General features: G+C 44.9%; 1 protein-coding gene and 1 long non-coding RNA gene across 3 annotated transcripts in view; one reads left to right on the top strand and one right to left on the bottom strand.

Annotated features, from left to right (window-relative positions):
* Positions 1-19,050, top strand: part of LOC105714353 (uncharacterized) — a 349,885-nt gene that overhangs the window by 326,112 nt on the left and 4,723 nt on the right. For both annotated transcript variants that reach the window (XR_001106801.2, XR_010337348.1), the window contains one exon: positions 12,899-12,960. This is a non-coding gene — a long non-coding RNA (uncharacterized LOC105714353). The remainder of the gene's footprint in view (positions 1-12,898; positions 12,961-19,050) is intronic.
* TMEM114 (transmembrane protein 114) overlaps positions 584-19,050 on the bottom strand; it is a 43,015-nt gene continuing 24,548 nt past the window's right edge. Inside the window, exon 3 of the mRNA XM_012448274.2 lies at positions 584-831. Within this exon, the coding sequence (XP_012303697.1) occupies positions 821-831 (11 nt within the window). The 3' untranslated portion in view covers positions 584-820. The remainder of the gene's footprint in view (positions 832-19,050) is intronic.

Raw genomic sequence — 19,050 nt, forward strand, 5'->3', positions numbered from 1 at the left:
TTCCTATGCAACAGTCCTGCATGATCTGCACATGTACCCACCAGAACCCAAAGTACAATAAAAAATAATAATAAATTTAAGAAATAACTGGGCGTGGTGGCGCATGCCTGTGGTCCCAGCTTCTTGGGAGGCTAAGGCAGGAACATCTCATGAGCTCAGGAGGTTGAAGCTGTGATTGCATCACTGCTCTCCATCCTGGGCAACAGAATGAGATCCTGTCTCAAAAAACAAAAACAAGCCGGGCATGGTGGCTCACACCTGTAATCCCAGCACTTTGGGAGGCCAAGGCAGGCAGATCACCTGAGGTCAGGAGTTTGAGACCAGCCTGGTCAACATGGTGAAAGCCCATCTCTACTAAAAATACAAAAGTTAGCCAGGCTTGATGGCGCATGCCTGTAGTCCCAGCTACTTGGGAGGCTGAGGCAGGAGAATGACTTGAACCCGAAAGGCAGAGGTTGCAGTGAGCCAAGGTCGCGCCATTGCACTCCAGCCTGGGCAACAGAGTGAGACTCTGTCTCAGTATATAGATATTATGTATATATACACATAATATATATATGATAATAAATCTACCACTGGGATATAACTGATGCTAATATTTTAATAAACATTCTTCCCAATTCATATAGCTATTCACATACACATATAGATTCTATTTTTCATAACCATGATGATACCATATGGTGTGAAACTACAGTCTGGTTTTCTCCCGAATTATGTTTTATACCAGGAACTTCTTTCCATGACATCAAAGCCCTGCAGAAGTTTTCCATTCTATTGATTTACTGTTAATAATTCACCACTGACATCCGTGGAGCTATCAAAAAGCAGCTGTAAAGAAGAACAAGAAAGCTTTTTGTATACTGATAGGAACCACCTCCAAGACAGATATAAGCATAAAAGGCAAGGTTAGAACACTGTTTACTTTGCTCCCATTTGTGTATAACGGGAGAAAAGATAAAGAAAGGTGTCGCGGGGTCGGAGGAGGGCAGTATTTAAACATTTGTGCTCTGAGGCTTACACCTGTAATCCCAGCACTTCGGGACGCCAAGGCAGGCAGATTGCTTGAGCCCAGGAGTTCGAGAGCAGCCTGAGTAGCACGGTGAGACTCTGTCTCTACAAAAAAAAAAAATTAGCTGGGCATGGTGGTGCATGTCTGTAGTCCCAGCTACTCAGGAGGCTGAGGTAGGAGCATCACGGGAGCCCGGGAAACCAAGGCTGCAGTGCGCCACAATCCTGCCACTGCTCTGTAGCCTGAGTGACAGAACAAGATCACGTCTCCGGGCCGGGCGCGGTGGCTCACGCCTATAATCCCAGCACTTTGGGAGGCCGAGGCGGGTAGATCACGAGGTCAAGAGATCGAGACCATCCTGGTCAACAAGGTGAAACCCCGTCTGTACTAAAAATACAAAAATTAGCTGGGCATGGTGGTGCATGCCTGTAGTTCCAGCTACTCGGGAGGCTGAGGCAGGAGAATTGCCTGAACCCAGGAGGCGGAGGTTGCGGTGAGCCGGGATCGCGCCATTGCACTCCAGCCTGGGTAACAAGAGTGAAACTCCGTCTCAAAAAAAAAAAAATCAAGTCTCCAAAAAAAAAAAAAAAAGATAAACGTATTTGCTCTGGAGGGGAGGCCAAAGAATTGATGGTGCTGGGTGTGCTGAGAGAAAACCCAGTGGGCAGACAGAGACCTGAGGCAGAAGAGAGAAGTGTCATCGTGTACCCTATCATACCCATGGAAGTCTGGACAATATGATTGTATGAACCTAGACAAAGAATGTGTGTGCCGTGTTTTTATGTTATATATATTTCATTGCGGATGGGTGTGTATGTATGTATTTAATTTTAATACAGTAGATACATTTGTGTTATATTTAATTTTAATATGGTAGATAAATTTGTGTTATCTTTAAGTTATATCGTTTATAATGTATCTATTTGTGACTTATGGGAAAACAGTTTATCACTGAATCCTCACTCTCTAGTCAAATGCCTGGAATATAAGGAGCTCAATAAATATGTACTCCATAACTTGATGTTCACATGAATAAATAAATTCTGATTATTAAATAGCATATCTGTGGGTTGCGATTTTTTTTAGTTACTTCTCCTTTTCTCAGTTTGGGCATAGCCACGGAACATGTGACCTATATGAACATATGAACAACGTCTGCCTTGTACGCAGTGCTGAAGAAATGTTTGAGGATCCCTGGGCCAACTGCACTCACAGTGCTTCCAGCTGATACAACCTGGAATCCCAGAATGGGATCTAGAAGACTCAAGATTCCGGGATTCTTTTCCTCTGAAAAGGGAATTGAGGGGTGGGAGGGTAGAGAAGCTAGAAGCGTAATCCCAACCCAAGACCCACTTACCCAAAACACCTGCCCCTGGCCCAAGTGACTGCTTCAGCTCCGCAAAGCCTCCTTCTCTCTCTGATCCCTCATCAGACCCAGAGGAGGACTCTGCCTCTTACAAGCAGGCTCAGATGCCTGGGCAGATCTTCCCCGCAGCCTCATACCACTATTTCCTTCCAGCCTCCCACACCTCAATTCCCTTCTCCAAGGAAAATGATCCCTGAGCCTTCACTCTTCCAGATCCCATCCTGGAATTCAGGGTTGTATCTGCTGGAAGCACCCGGCGTGCAATGGGCCCACGGATCCTTAAATATTTATTCACTGCCACAAGCAAGACAGACGTTGTTAATATAGGTCACGTGTTCCATGAGATACCCAGATTGTAACAGAAACCTAAATTTAAAAAAGAAAAAAAAATGGAAGTAACTTAAAAAAAATTACAACTCACAAATATGCTATTTATTTATTTATTAGACAGAGTCTCGCTCTGTCACCCAGGCTGGAGTGCAGTGGCACAATCTCAGCTCACTGCAACCTTCACCTCCCCTATTCAAGCGATTCTCCTGCCTCAGCCTCTGCGGTAGCTTGGATTACAGGCACGTGCCACCATGCCCGGCTAATTTTTGTATTTTTAGTAGAGATGGGATTTCACCATGTTGGCCAGGCTGGTCTTGAACCCCTGACCCCAGACTGAGGTGATCTGATCGCCTCAGTCTCCCAAAATGCTGGGATTACAGGCTTGAGCCACAGGACCAGGCAAAAAATGTGGTAATTTAATAATCAATTTAATTATTCTTTCAAACTTCAAGTTATTAAATACATAGTTATCAAACTCCTTATGTTTCAGGCACTTGGTTAGAGATTGAGGATACAGTGATGAACTATTTTTTCATAGAACAGTTCATAGGAGGAATAGAACAGTCTCAGCTAGAGGCAGGAGCCCTGGAGTCACACCACCTGTGCAGGAATCCCAGCTGGTCACTTACTTGCTGGGTATCATTACCTCCGCCTCAGTTTCCTCATCTGTGAATGGGGGTGGTGATGATTGCATTGAATTCATCAGATTATCATAAGTCTTCAGAGAAATAATGCAAGTAAAATATGTGGTATATAGCAAGCACTCTGAAAATCTCCGCTATTATTACTGTTATAATAGCACCCATTTTATCCAAGGATGGATAGTCAGTGAAAGATACAGAAAACGACGGGGAGACTTGAGAGTTGATAGGAACAGATGAGGTAGAACTGATGAGTCAGAAAGCAGTGAGATTCAGTTCACTCATTCAACCAATTGTTATCGACCACTCACTATAGCCCAGCATTCCACTAGGTACTAGGAACCAGTGGTAAGCAAAGACCTTACCTGTCTTCTCAGAGCTTACAGACTGGTGGGAGGGATGGACATACACCAAAGAATCACACAGGTACCTGCTAATTTTTTACAAGGACAGTTGTTACAGAAAAGAGATGTAGGATGTTTCAAGAGCTGACAATAGGAGGACTTGACCTAATGAGAGAGAGCTGGGCAGGCTTCCCTGGGGAATAATGTTTGAGCTGAGATGGGACTCAGGTTAAAAGATCAAGCAGCAGGTACAAAGTCCCTGTGGCAAAGACATACACATAGAACTGAAAGAAGTCCAGAGCTGCCAGACAGAGGCTGCAACACGGGGTGTAAAGTGAGATGTGGCTGAGAGCGAAGTCTGGACCAGCCCCATGCAGTGTCTAATGATAATAATGGCCACAAATATGGTGGCAGCAATCATGTATTGATCTCTTGTTATATGCCATGCATACTATATCATATCATCTAAACTCATGACAATGACATGAAGTTGGCGCTATTATGCTGCATTTTACAAATGGGGAAACAGGCTAAAGAGCGGTCACACGGTTACCAAGGACGTGAGCCAGTTATGTCTAACTCAAAAGCCCTTACAGTCTTAGACTCAGAACCTGATACACTTTGTCATACAAATGAGGACAATCCCGGGGTACATTATTAACAATACTAAGACCACAGACATAAACCAGGACCTCCCCAAACACTACTGGATAATATCTCAGGATTTTTTAAAAAGAAAATACTTTGGCCGGGCACAGTGGCTCACACCTGTAATCCTAGCACTTTGGGAGGCTGAGGCAGGCGGATCACCGGAGGTCAGGAGTTCAAGACCAGCCTGACTAACATGTAGAAACCCCGTCTCCGCTAAAAATACAAAATTAGCAGGTGTGTGGCACATGCCGGTAATTCCAGCTACTCAGGAGGATGAGGCAGGAGAATTGCTTGAACCCAGGTGGTGGAGGTTGCAGTGAACCGAGATTATGCCATTGCACTCCAGCCTGGGTAACAAAAGTGAAAACTCCATCTCAAAAAAAAAAAAAGAAAGAAAGAAAGTACTTTGTAAACTGTGATATCTATTAAGAGATCACAGACAATTTATCTGAGCATAAGGTTCAGGAAGGGGAAAGATCTCAGTGTAACCAAGAGATAATTTTCTTGAACCAATGCCTCCTTCTGCTACAACATGAAACTTCATTCCAGTCTCACATCTTCAATATAGTTGACATTTTGAAAAATAATTAATTGTGTCAGTTTTATTAATGTTTTAAAATACAAATTAGAAATGTGACAAATGAGTGAGAAACAGCAGTCTGTTTTAATGAAAATTTCATATTCTCCATCAATAAATCATCGACTAAAGAGAACCCAACATAAGCCGCAATATTTTTTGCCTGTTTGTGTAGGGGGTTATTTGGCAGAGGGATCCACTTGGGAACTGGGAAGATTCTGGAATTCTGCAGGAGTTAAGAGTTCAGGCTTGTGAGGATCAAAAGGGTCTGGCCCCAACCAGAATGGCTTAGAGAGATGTAGCACAGTGGCCTGATACAAACTTTACCTCTGAGGGATCCACCACCCCACGAGGCAGCTTTCATCAGGACAGCACGGTGATCAAGAAAAGGAACCCTAACATTAGGTTGAAATGCAGCAGCAGAATAGCATTGTGCTTGCTGGAGAAGTCATCCGCCATCACCCTCCCTGGTTTAGATGTTGAAGATGATTCAGGGTGGGGGACCCCTTGACCAAGGAGGATGTGAAACCAGGCACCCCTCTACTTCCTCTGCCAAGATTTCTCCTGCTTCAGACTTTGTTCCAACTACAGGGCTCATTCCCAAAGTGTGTGTCTAGAACCTCTACTGAAATGTTCTTTTGGCCAGGTGCTGTGGCTCACACCTGTAATCCCAGCACCTTGGGAGGTCGAGGTGGGTGGATCACGAGGTCAGGAGTACAAGACCAGCCTGGCCAACATAGTGAAACCCCATCTCTACTAAATATACAAAAAGTTGGCATGGTGGCACATGCCTGTAATCCCAGCTACTCAGGAGGATGAGGCCAGAGAATCTTCAACCAGGGAGGCAGAGGTTGCATTGAGCTGAGATTGAACCATTGCACTCCAGCTTGGGCAACAGGGTGAGACTCTATCTCAAAAAAAAAAAAAAAACAGAAATGTTATTTTCCCTGTTTTAACATCTTACAAGAGATGTCTTATCCTACCTCTGGGTAACAATAAACCAATTCCACCTATTGCACATTTTTCAAGAAATCCAGATAAGGAGATGCAACGGTCTCCCTTGGTCATCTCAGGTGGTTTGAAATTCCCAAATCTGCTCCTCCAGCACCATTCTGAAAAACTTTCATATCTGATTTCAGGTTTGCAAAGGATTGGGCCTGATTGAGCTAGGTCTGCTTTTCAAAAATTCTAACTATGTAAGAATGATTTGTCAAGGAGTAGTTGGAAATGCAAATTCCTTGACTTTATAACATTGTAAATGTTGATTCTGTGGGTTTGGGGTGGGGGAGGCCAGCAAAGGGGGTAGGAGTGTGCTATGTACATGAGCAACCCAGGTGCACTTTCAGAAGCACTATGCTGAATGAGCCTTGGAAAGAACAGGGGAATTGGAGCCTGGGGTTGGTGGGTTCTTTGGGGGAACTGGGATATTTCCAACCAGAATCACCTCAGTCTCAACTCCCCAATCCTCCCGGCTTTTCCCCACATCCTCCCTCTGCACCAGAGTATAGCAAATGTAGCCTCCTTAGGCCAGATTGAAATGCCAGAATGTATGGAGATTAATCACAGAATAATACAAACTGCCGCTTATCATCTCCCATATATTTGACATAATTACCCTACAAGCAACATGAAAATGTTATACTGTAATAACTCCCAGCCAGGAGAAAAGGCAGCGTTGCTGATAACACGAAAATAGAGAAGAATACAGAACACGGCCCTTCGAAAACTTTTAATTAATTTTTCCCCCTTTCAGCATAATTGATGTCAGCTCAGGCTTCAGTGCTTTGGAAGTGCTTGGCCTCCTAGCAAAGAAACTTAGGACCAGTGCAGATTGACTACAGGGCAAAGCTGGGCCCCGGTGGGGGACTAAGGAGAGACGGCATAAGGAGCATTTCTTCATCTTTAAACACGTAACTTAGACTATGTCACTTTTTTATTTAAATTATTTTATAGCCCCCCTCGCCCTGCCCCGCAGAACCCAAAGACCAAGGTCCTTTGGTGTCATTGGGAATAATTTATGGTGTGGCACTTGCTTGTTTACCTTGTCAATTTCAACTGCTTCCGCTACCGCCAAACACCCTAGTGTTATTGAATTGCTTGCATCATGCAGTGGTATACCATGCACCATGCTTCATTCCTCCAAAACTTTGCACTTGATGTTCTCTCTCCTATGACACTCTTTCATCTGGCCAACCCAACTCATTCTTTAAAACTCAGCTCAGATGTCATCTCCTGCCCAAAGCCTTACTTTCTCAACCACAGCCAAAGTTCCTGCCTTGGGCTCCTAGAGCTTCCCGACTTTCCTTCTAACGTGGACTGTATCACACTATATTGCATGAATCCACCTTTCTCTCTCCTCCTGTAGAATGTGAACGTATCATTGGTTTCTTTAGCCCAATATCCACACAATGTCTAGGAAAGAGCAAATGCCCAAAGAATATTTGAAGAATGAACAAATAAATATTCTCTATAGCTACTAGAGTAATCTAACACTTTATCAATGTTCATAACATAGGAACCTATAGAGTAAATTCCTTGTGTAAAACCGTGTATCTCTCTTGATAAACTGTGATTCATTAGTCAAACTGGCTTATGTAACCCAATCTTTTCCTTTTTGCCTAGACTGCCAGGAAGCTCAAAGCTAAATGCCATGATAAATAGTACCAGCAGTATTAGCCTAGGTTTTTGTTGGTTGATTTTCTTCTTCCTTCACTGTGATTTTGTTGCTGTTTTTGTTTTCTGTTTCTCATTTACTGACTCATCAATAGCAAACAACTTTGTATAGGCAAGCTGCAAAGAACAAGTAAAGGATACATGGAAGCCCTCTCATGTCTTACTTAACAAATAAGCACACCTTTTAGATAAATAACAAGTATAATTTGTCTAAGTGGTAAATGAATACACAACAAATATTTGTTTAGCGTTAACTGAGCCAGGCATTAAGCTGGGTCCTGTGTATATAGAGAAGAAAACACATGGTCTCCTCACTCAAGCAATACATTGTTTACTGGGAAGTAAAGGGGGTAACATTTGAGCAGGATCTTAATGGATATATAGAAGTTCACCAGTAAAAGAAACAAAGCCTGCTGAATTTTAAGAACATCAAGTGGCCAGGCATGGTTGTTCACACCTGTAATCTCAGCACTTTGGGAGGCCAAGGCGGGCAGATCACGAGGTCAGGAGTTCAAGACCAGCCTGGCCAATATGGTGAAACCCAGTATCTACTAAAAATGCAAAAAAATTTTTAAAAATTTTAAAAATAAAAAAAAAACTAGCTGAGCATGGTGGTGTGCACCTGTAGTCCCAGCTACTTGGGAGGCTGAGGCAGGAGAATCACTAGAACCTAAGAGGTGGAGGTTGCAGTGAGCTGAGATTGTGCCACTGCACTCCAGCCTGGGCAATAGAGGGAGACTCCATCTCAAAAAAAAAAAAAATCAAAGACTTGATATTGCTATCAGATACAAGTGAATGAGCAGTCAATAGATGACCCAACCTGTTGAAAAAAGGAAGGATAACTCATAAGACACTTAGAAACAGACCTTGCTGATAAGTTTAGACGTTACCCTACAGGCCACTGGTCTACAACTGCTTTACATAGGGGTACCCCTTTTCAGTGTTCAGAGATTTCATGGCAGTAGTTCAGTGCAAATTGACTGAGAAAACACATCACAGCAAAAGTCATCGTAAGTTCAGTGATGCATTTAAATTAATTTGTACTTTGTTCAACCCAATCAAATTTATAGACATTTGAAAAATTGCTGCACCCAGCAAAACACACACTGTTCTCCTCAGAGATATAAATAAAATATGAATGTGTCTATTCCAAGTGGTTACTCTCCCCCAGCAATCTTTCTTCTCTCTCTCTCTCTCTCTCTTTCTCTCTCTCTCTCTCTCTCCCCTCCCCCCCATATCTTATCTTGTGAGGCTTAGCATTGAAATAGTTTCCACAGTACGTGTTTCCAGTGTGGTTATAACTTGTGGACCCGTTTTATCAGATGCTCCTGTTTTTTATTTAATCAGGCCTATATTGTACCCTTTATCTTTTCTTCCTAAATGTCCTCCACTTTCTCCTATGTTCTTGATCAATAATCTATTGTCAGCCAGTCTTGGCGGCTCACATCTATAATCGAACACTTTGGGAGGCAAAGGTGGGAAGATCACTTGCATCCAGGAGTTCAAGACCATCCTGGGCAACATAGCAAGAGCCCTTATCTACAAAATATAAAAAATAACCAGGCATAGTGGCACATGCCTGTAGTCCCAGCTACTCAGGAGGCTGAGGCAGGAGGATTGCTTGAGCTGGGGAGGTTGAGGCTGCAGTGAGCTGTGGTCATACACTGCACTCAGCCTGTCCAACAGTCATACTCTGTCTCAGAAAAAAAAGCAAAATCATCATCATCATCATTATCATCTGTTGCCGTCAAGTTACATTTTGATGTGTTAATCTAATTTTGTGGTCCTTAAATATTCATGTGTATCAGAACCACCCAGAGCGCTACTCAAATATAGATCGCTGGGTGTCATTTTCGGAGTTTCTAATTCAGTAGATCGTTAGTGGGGCCTGAGGATTTGCCCTTCTAACAAATTCCCACATAAGGCTGATGCCGCTGATTCAGGGGTCACACTTTGAGAACCAGTGAGCTACCTCATCTCCTTCCTCCTACTGTATTAGCATTTCGTCTATGGTTTTATCAGTTTCTTACATATTTCATTCTTCTTAAAATTCTCAAACCTTTGATTTCATAAATACTCAGCCAGGTTCAGTGGCTCATGCCTGGAATCCCAGCATTTTGGGATGCTGAGGGTGAAGGATTGCTTGAGCCCAAGAATTTGAGACTAGCCTGGGCAACATAGCAAGACCCTATCCCTACAGAAAATTTAAAAATTAGCTGGGTGTGGTGGTGTGTGCCTGTAGTCCCAGCTACCTGGGAGCTGAGGTGGGAGGATCACTTGAACACAGGAGACGGAGGCTATAGTGAGCTATGATCATGTCACTACACTCCAGCCTGGGCAACAGAGCAAGACCCTGTCTCAAAACAAAAACAAAATGCTCAAAATGAATGAAACAATTCTATTAAGAGCATGAATGTTCGTAAACACATACATACAATCCTAATGAACACTTTTACATGCATCACGGTATTTAAGATTGATTGTGTACACATTATAGAATTTAACTCATTTCAAACTGTTAAGTAAATCAACACATGTAATTTGTGTCCCTTCTAATTGTCACCTGTTGATAATTGTAAACATTTTTAAATGAGAAGCCAAGAATATCATGTGATCTCTTTAGGTTTACACATTTACCCAAGAGACTGAATGTGCAGGCAGTGGCCAGACTCTATATAAAGACAGAACCCTGACCCAACAATCTGCAGCCACCGGCCCAACATTCTCTACAGGAACCAGCCCAGGGCGCCAGCCTGCTCTCCAGAAATCAGACTTGTAGGAAGTCTGGCCACTCTATGTAGCAACTGGCTCAGGAAGCCAAGCAACAACCCCTGTAACAATCAGTCCCAAATGCCCAGGGTTCAAATAATAACTGACAGCTTCCCTAAAATTTTTGTCCCTGCTTCCAACTGGGGATAAACCAAAGAAAGCTAAACAGACACCCCTGCCAGATCACAGAAGATGCCCACTTCTAATTATCCCACCTTCAGATTCCCCATGACAGCAGCTCCAATCAGAGCACACCCGGAGTCTTCTTTCTCTTCTGCGATAAAGGTTTCCCTCTCCTCCATCTACCTCTGAGTCTCTGCCAAAACACGAGCGATGCTGGCTGACTCCCTTGCTATGGCAAGCTCTGAATAAATAGCTTTTGCTTGTTCTTATTTGGTTGGGCTGTGTTTATTTCTAAAGCTAACTGGGAGGACAGGGGAAAGCCACCGCCAACTGAGCCTTGGGTAAATGTATCTAAGAATTTTATGAAAGACCTGTATGTACAGGACCCGCTAGCATGTCTATCCAGTCTGCATATAACGGTTGCTGCAGGTATGTGTTCTCAGGATCTTTTCCGGAATCCTGTTGAGGGATCGTGCAGTCTTGTTGACAGCAAATACTGCTGGGGGAAAGAGGGTATCGTGAAGGAATTTTTGCGCTGAAAGGTGCCATGATGTGTGCATTAAAGACCCAATCCCAGCAGCTGTGTGGAGGATGAGGAGTAAGAACGGACAGAATATACAACCAAGATTTATCCAAAGGTGTTAAGCAAGAACCCTAGACCGGATTCTGTCTCTATCGAGGCCCTTCCTTGCCCTGAAATGCATTCCCATTGCCCCTGGAGAGGCCTGCTTTCTTTTCTGAGCACAAAGGTTGGCAAGGTTGTCTTCTCAGGTAAAAAGAGGTCCTTGCATGGTCTCTGAGTGAAGTCGTGGGGAAGTGCTGACCAGTCATGGTTATTTAATTAGCCTGAGAGACTTTCATCAGGAAGCCAACAGGCACGTTCACAGCTGAGAATCCCCTCTTAATTGCTGGGCTTGGGAGGCCCATCACTCCATTGATGGACCTGTGGTTTGCTCTTTTGACCTCCAACATCTGGATTTGCTGGGGCCGTGGAAATGATTCCCAGCCCAGGTGATAGGGATGCCAGGAACAAGACTCTGGCCAAAACATTTGGCCAGACTTTGTTCATTTCATGAGAAAGGGGAAATGCAAGTTTCACGCTCCTGGAACAGCTGCCAGCAAGACCCTCTGAAAAGCCTGTTCTTCAAATAAGTTAGTCAGACACTGTGAGTTTGAATCCAGGCTTGAGCCCCTAGTAACGGCGGGACCCTGACTGAGCAAGTGGCTTAGCCTCTCCGCCCCTGGATTTTCTCATTTGTGAAACGGACATGATATGAGCTCCTGCCTCTCAGGGTTGCTGTGAAATGATGCATTTAAAGGGTTTGGCAGTGTGCCTGACCCATAGCAAACTCTGGCGATTAAAACGCATGTTTCTTGAGTCCTGGGTGGTACCTCTATAGTTTCCTACAGTCAAGGTCAATGATTCTCAGATACTAGCCATGTACAGCATGGCTTTACAAGCTTTTATTCATTATTACCTCCCTAATGAGTCTTTTAAACTTTTCTTCCTAATCGTCACCCCACACACGCTCTTGAAATAATAGCACAGGTGCACTGTGTATCTGTTTGCTGTACTGCGACCCTTTGCAGAGCCATGAACCATTGTATGATTCAACACCTTTCTCACCCCTCTAAGAGCCAATTCTCCAAGCAGAGATGAAATCTGACAGGCATTTTTGTTCTTTTTCTTGCCCATAGAGAAGTGAGCTAAAAATTGCCATCTATATATGTATACAAAAAAAAAAAATACACCCATATATGGAAAATGCTTTGTTTTCCTTTAACTGATAGGAATGACCATGTGAAATATTTCAATTTTACATAGTTGGTGGAGAAGCTAATATTAAAAAGAAATAAAGCATCTTCCAATTTAATAAACAGAGTGAGGGAGAGAGATCCAGCTGTTGCCTGCATTAAGAATGCATGATCTCAGGCCAGGGGTGGTGGTTCACTCCTGTAATCCCAGCACTTTGGGAGGCTGAGGGGGGTGGATCACCTGAGGTCAGGAGTTCAAGACCAGCCTAGCCAACATGGCAAAACACCATCTCCACTAAATATACAAAAATTAGCCAGGAGTGGTGTCTCACGCCTGTAATCCTAGCTACTAGGAACGCTGAGGCAGGAGAATTACTTGAACCCAGGGAGCAGAAGTTGCAGTGAGCCAAGATCAAGGCACTTCACTCCAGCCTGGACAACAAGAGTGAAACTCCATCTCTATAACAATAACAATAAAAAAGAATTCATGACCTCAAAGTAAGATCTGTGTGAACTGAGAAAAATATGAAAGTTCACATGCATTCTGTTTAAAGTTCAACCTTTTATTCCAAGATATCATATTTTCCTTCCAGTGTGTGTGTGTGAGAGAGAGATGCCTGTAACAGGAAATGGTAATGATTATCTTTTTGTACGCAGGGTTCTGTGTCCTTGTGCTCGGGCGGTGGCTGAATTGATGGACTGACTTGCCGCGATGAAAAGTAAGTAACAGAACTTCTTCCTGTATTAGTCAGGGTTCTCTAGAGGGACAGAGCTAACAGGATAGATATATAAATGAAAGGGAATTTGTTAGGGAGAACTGGCTCACATGATCACAAGGTGAAGTCCCATCACAGCCTGTCTGCCAGCTGAAGAGCAAGGAAGCCAGTCGTGGCTCAGTCTGAGCCCCAAAACCTCAAAAGCAGAAAAGCCAATAGTGCAGCCTTCAGTCTGTGGCCAAAGACCCAAAAGCAAGAGCCGCCGACGAACCACTGGTATAAGCCAAGAGTCTAAAACCCAAAGAACTTGGAATCTGAAGTTCGAGGGCAGGAAGCATCGAACTCAGGAGAAAGATGAAGCCCGAAGACTCAGCAATCAGCTTCTTGCACCGTCTTCTGCCTGCTTTTTCTAGCCGTGCTGACAGCCAATTGGATGGTGCCTACCCATGTTGTGGGTGGGTCTTCCTTTCCCAGTCCGCTGACTCAAATGTTAATCTCTTCTGGCAACACCCAGAAACACCCAGATACACCCAGAAACAGTACTTTGCATCCTTCAATCCAATCAAGGTGACACTTGATATTAACCATCACAGTACCCTAGAATTTTGTTCGTGTTCTCTGGAATCTAAAATCTGGACTCTCCTAACAAACACTCAGCTCTTGGGGCTCTGAAGATTCACCTCCTGTCTACTCCCACATCCACACATGCTTGTGGCTGCTAGAGAGATTCATCCCCTTCCTCACCCTGTGGTCCTAGCTGGACCCACAGGATGGAACATCCACGGCTCTCCTCCTGAGAGGACCACAGTAGAAGAAGAGTGAGCAAACATTACTGGGCACAGCTATTCTGCAGCTCACCTTCTACTTGATTTGCAGAACTACAAAGATAAACGTTACATGGTTCTGACCCTAAACAAGTTCGAAGGGTAGCAAAGGTGAAAGAGGTCTCCCACCATCCTGTTCGCTCACTCTTCCTTCTTCTACTGAGCGGTGTGTCTCCCAGGAAACATGCTCTGTTCTCTAGCACTGGAGAATTTTTTTCTCCAAAGACAGGATCCCCTAGAATTCTGGTAAAAATTCTCTGCACTGCTGTACTTAAAAGAATATTTAAGGTAAAAAACAAAGATGAAAATGTCAAGGCCAAATTAGGTGAGCATCACAGAAGAACAGAATTCCACAGATGAACAGTTGGCCCCAAATTCAACTTCCTGGTGGCCAAAGCAAAAAAAGAAAGTCTATCAGTGACAACATTCCCAGGATCCTCAGATGTAAACATACTAAAGGTTGACAAGAAACATTGGCTTTCTGTCTGTGAGGCAGGACGGAAATCATCTTTTCAAATTCGTCTTTTCAAAACCTTTCATAGAATAGCACAATTGATATTACGAGAGCATCTAAAACAATACCCTGAAATAAAATTTAACGGTGTGTTTCTAGGGGTGTTTTATTAAACTTCTCCATTCAAGCACATGTACCAAATGTAAAACCCAAGGTCATAATTGTGCAAAACTGAGAACCACCCAAATGTACGTCACTGGGTTGTTGGATACACAAACTGTACTATACCAGAACCATGGAATACTACTCAGCAATGAAAAAGAACAGACGCGACAATGTGGATGAATCTCAAAGGTATTATGCTGAGTGAAGAAAAGCCAATCTCCAAAGTTTCCATATTTAATGATTCCATTTCTATACCGTTCTCAAAATGACAGAATTCCAGAGAGAGAGGACAGCTGAGTGATTGCCAGGGGACAAACAAGGACTGCAAGGGGGGCCAGGTGCAGCACCTCACACCTGTCATCCCAGCACTTTGGGAGGCTAAAGCAAGAGGAACACTTGAGGCCAGGAATTCGAGACCAGCCTGGGCAACACAGCAAGACCCTATCTCTGAAAAAAAAAAAAAAAGTAAATATTAGCCAGGCACGGTTGTGTGTGCCTGTAGTCCCAGCTACTAGGGAGGCTAGTGTGGAAGCATCACTGGAACCCAGGAGGCTGAGACTGTAGTGAGCTATGTTCATTCCACTTCACTCCAGCCTGGGCAACAGAGCAAGGCTCTGATTCTTTAAAGGAAAATAAAAAAGACTACAAAGCGTAGCCAGATGGAGGTGATGGGAAAGTTCTGCATTGTGACTGTGCTGTGCACAAATCTATACATGGTAGAAATTTGCACCAACTGTGCACACACATACACACACACACGATAAGATCTGCTTAACTGACAGTATTGCAATGTGGGACTTCCCAGCTTTGATATGGCACTGCAGTTATGTAGGATGTCACCACTGGGGAAAGATAAGTGAAGGGTTCAACGGACTTTATGTACTATTTTTGGCACTTCCTGCAAGACTATAATTATTTCAAAATAAAGAGAAAAAAAAGACAATGACTGTGCTCTAGGATCCTACCTGCTCCTGAATCCTCTAACTCAGGGACCCCGGCCTCCTGCCCTGAAGGTGAAACCTTGCTGGTTTCTGCACAAACACCTCCCCTCCCCGCCCAGCAGCCCTTGATTCTCCGGCTTAAGCAGCTCCCAGGGCCCGCAGAGCTGTGATTCGGAAGTCGTCTTTGATCAGTCACTTTAGGTCTCTTACCACTTAAACTGCCCGTATTTAAACTCTCCCCGAGTGATCTCCATGCTTTTATCCAGGTCCTTTGATGGCATGGTTCTGGTCACTTGCTAATCCAGCTGAGGTCCTTACTTCCTGCCAGGTTTTTCTTCCGACTTTTCATCCTTCCCTTTGTTGCTCACCCTTTGCTTGGTGGAGAGGCCAGGATGGCGACTGCAGGAGTGCACAGGAGTGCTGACCGCTGCCGTTTCGTTCCGCTGGTCTGAGAAACACTAAGCTGGCTCTGGGGCATCAGCTCAGTGCTCCTGCTTTCCAGACCAAGAATCGAGACGTGTGATTTAAGGGGCATTGTTTCCTATTACTTTGAAATTGAAGTTCTGGAAAATCTGGCCATGAGTGTTCCTTGTAGCTGCCTGTAGCCAGAGAACTCTTTCGGCAGAATGAAAATGTCTGTAGAATCCAAAGAATTAGGAGATGGAGATTCAAGGACTTGAACCTTTTTTTTTTTTTTTTTTTGAGACAGAGTCTCTCTCTGTCACCCTGCAATCTCAGTTTCTCAAGTTCAAGCTCTCCTTCCATCTTAGCCCCTCAAGTAGCTGGAACTACAGGCCCACATGACTACGGCTGCTCATTATTTTATTTTATTTTGTTTTATTTTATTTTATTTTTGAGACAGGGTCTCACTCAGTCACCCAGGCTGGAGTGCACTGGCACGATCTCAGCTCACTGTGACCTCTGCCTCCCAGGTTCAAGCAATTCTCATGCCTCAGCCTTCCAAATATCTGGGATTACAGGCATGCACCACCATGCCCAGTTAATTTTTGTGTCTTTTGTAGAGACGGGGTTTCACCATGTTGCCCAGGCTGGTCTCTAACTCCTGAGCTCAAGTGATCTGCCCACCTTGGCCTCCCTAAGACTGCTTCACTGTAATACTTTCTCCAGAACAATAAGAGATGCATTTGAAAGGCCTTCCGTCCTTTGATTTTCCCCTTTATTGAATGGCTCGGCCCTGCAAACAGATGAGGCTGTGTGACTTAGGCGGAAAAGGGGGTAGGGGTGGACAGAGTGGCTCAAGCCAGCAATTCCAGCCCTTTGGGAATCCAAGGCAGGGGCATCGCTTGAGACCAGGAGTTCGAGACTGCAGTGATCTATGAATGCACCAAACTCTGTCTCTAAAAATAATAATAATAAAGACGAGGCACCATAGCTGAGCAGACAGAGGGTCTCCTTGGCCTCTCGTAGCCCGTCACAGCACTTGTCTCCGTTTGGAACCATGCATGTGACACTCAATTGATCCCCCACCCCCAACCATGGGGTCAGCTCTGCTTCTGTTTCGCTCACCACACAGTGTCTGCTGGTGCACAGTGAGTCTTCCATAAATATTTGCTGAATGTAAGAATGATGGCGTTAAGTCCAAGGAGTGAGGCCAGGTTCAAAAGGGCTGGAAATGAGTCAGAGCATCATCATAAGAGCAGGTGACACTGACTCGGCACTCACAGATGAGAAGTCCTGTTCTAAGCGCTTCGCCTGCTGTAACCCATGCAATGACCACAACAACCCTGAAGGTAGGAACTGATGTGAGCCCTGTCTTAAGGATGAGGAAGTGGAGGGACAAGGAACTTAAGCAGTTTGTCGTTGATACCACAGCTGGGAATTCAAACGTCCATAGAGCCTGTGCCTTGAGCCCCCGTGCTCTGCAGCCCCTCAGAAGTAAACGTGGAAATGTGGTCTCATGAATGGCTGGAAGTCAGGTGAGGCAGCCTTTCGTACCAGGACCTGCCCAGTCACAGGGCTTCTTTCCTCTCTTCTCCCTGATGGCTCCTTCTCAGTAGCCTTTGCTGTCTCCTCTGGTTCGCCCGTGTAAGTTGGTGTTTATCGTGCACATTTCCTGAGCTCTCTTCTCTTCGCATGTCACGCTGAATCTCTGAGCGCCTCATACATCCCGGAGGTTTGCACTACTGATGCAGGGCAGGTTCTTGGCTTAGCCCAGGAAGGAATTCAAGAGCAAGCCCGTGGTAGAAGAAAACAGCTGTACTGAGGATGCGGCAGGGTGACAGCTGGCGGTGACAGCTCCTGCAAGAGCAGGGCTAACCCAGAGGCGGTGTGCTGAGAGTAGGAGCTCCGGGCAGTTATGCAGTCCCTTTATACCCACTTTTAATGACATGCTAATTCAGGAGCAGCCTTTCAGAATGGCTAGAAAATGAGCAGTAACTTGGTGGGGGAGTGTGTTGCCATTGCCAGGGGCGGTAACGTCCTAGTGTTGTCATGGCAACGGTAGGCTGTCATGGCGCTGATGGATGTGTCTTTTGGTGCCTCTTCCCAGCTTCCATCAGTCTTCAATCGGGTCCGGAGTCCAGTTGCACCTGCCCCCTAGCTCACTATTGTTTTCATGGCGATGACTCCTCAGTGCATCTGACCAGGTGATTCTCTACCAGGGCAATCATGTCCCCCAGAGGACACCTGGCAATATCTGAAGATGGTTTTGATTGTCATCACTGCAAAGAGGGCTGCAGTTGGCATCTACTGCGTGGAATCCAGGGATTCTGCCAAACATGCTACAATGCAGAAGGCAGCTCCCGAGAACAAAGAACATCTGGCCTCAAATGTCACTAGTACCAAGGTTGGGGAAGTGGTTGACCCAACCCTAAGAAATAACTCCAGCTGCCCCTTGGACGCGTCCCTCTTGGCTGCCCCCACAGTGTCTCAAGCGCTGTCTTCCAGAATGAATTTACTATCTACCTCTCTCCTTCAACACAGCCCGTCGGCATGCCTCCCGTCATTTTCCAGCTCTGTGAATCACAGTACTGTCCACACTCATATTTCATCTGGGAACCTGGTCTCTTCTTCCTGCATCAATCACTCACCCAGTCCATCAATTCTACCTCGTAAATGCCAAGTCTGAATTCTTCTCTCCTCCCCGCCAGCTCTGCCCACGTTCTGTCATCTACACAAGCAGCAGCCCCTCTGCTGGCCTTCGTCTGCAGTTTTACCAGTTCCCGCTGCTCCAGCGCATCACTCAAGCTGTAGACAGAGATCCTTCTAGGGCACGGAAGTATCACCTCCTCCATAGAACTCCCCACTGCGTTTCCTTTTGGGTTGAAAAGAGGTGAAAACATTCATCCTCTTCATCTTTTTGGGATGAAAATGTTCTAGAACTAGATTGTGGCGATGGTTGCATGACATTATGCAGGTACTAAATGCCACTAAGTTGTGTGCACTTCATTTATTTTTTTTTTTTTTTTGAGATGGGGTTTCGCTCTTGTTGCCCAGGCTGGAGTGTAATGGTGTGATCTCGGCTCACTGCAACCTCCGCCTCTGGGTTCAAGCGATTCTCCTGCCTCAGCCTCCTGAATAGCTGGGATCACAGGTGCTCGCCACCATGCCTGGCTAATTTTTTGTATCTTTAGTAGAGACAGGGTTTCATCATGCCATGTCGGCCAGGCTGGTCTCAAACTCCTGATCTCAGGTGATCCACCTGCCTCCCAAAGTGCTGAGGTTACAGGCGTGAGCCACAGCACCAGAC

Source organism: Aotus nancymaae, unplaced genomic scaffold (assembly GCF_030222135.1).
Source record: "Aotus nancymaae isolate 86718 unplaced genomic scaffold, 86718_ANA_hifiasm-v0.15.2.pri h1tg000049l, whole genome shotgun sequence".
Classification (NCBI taxonomy): domain Eukaryota; kingdom Metazoa; phylum Chordata; class Mammalia; order Primates; family Aotidae; genus Aotus; species Aotus nancymaae.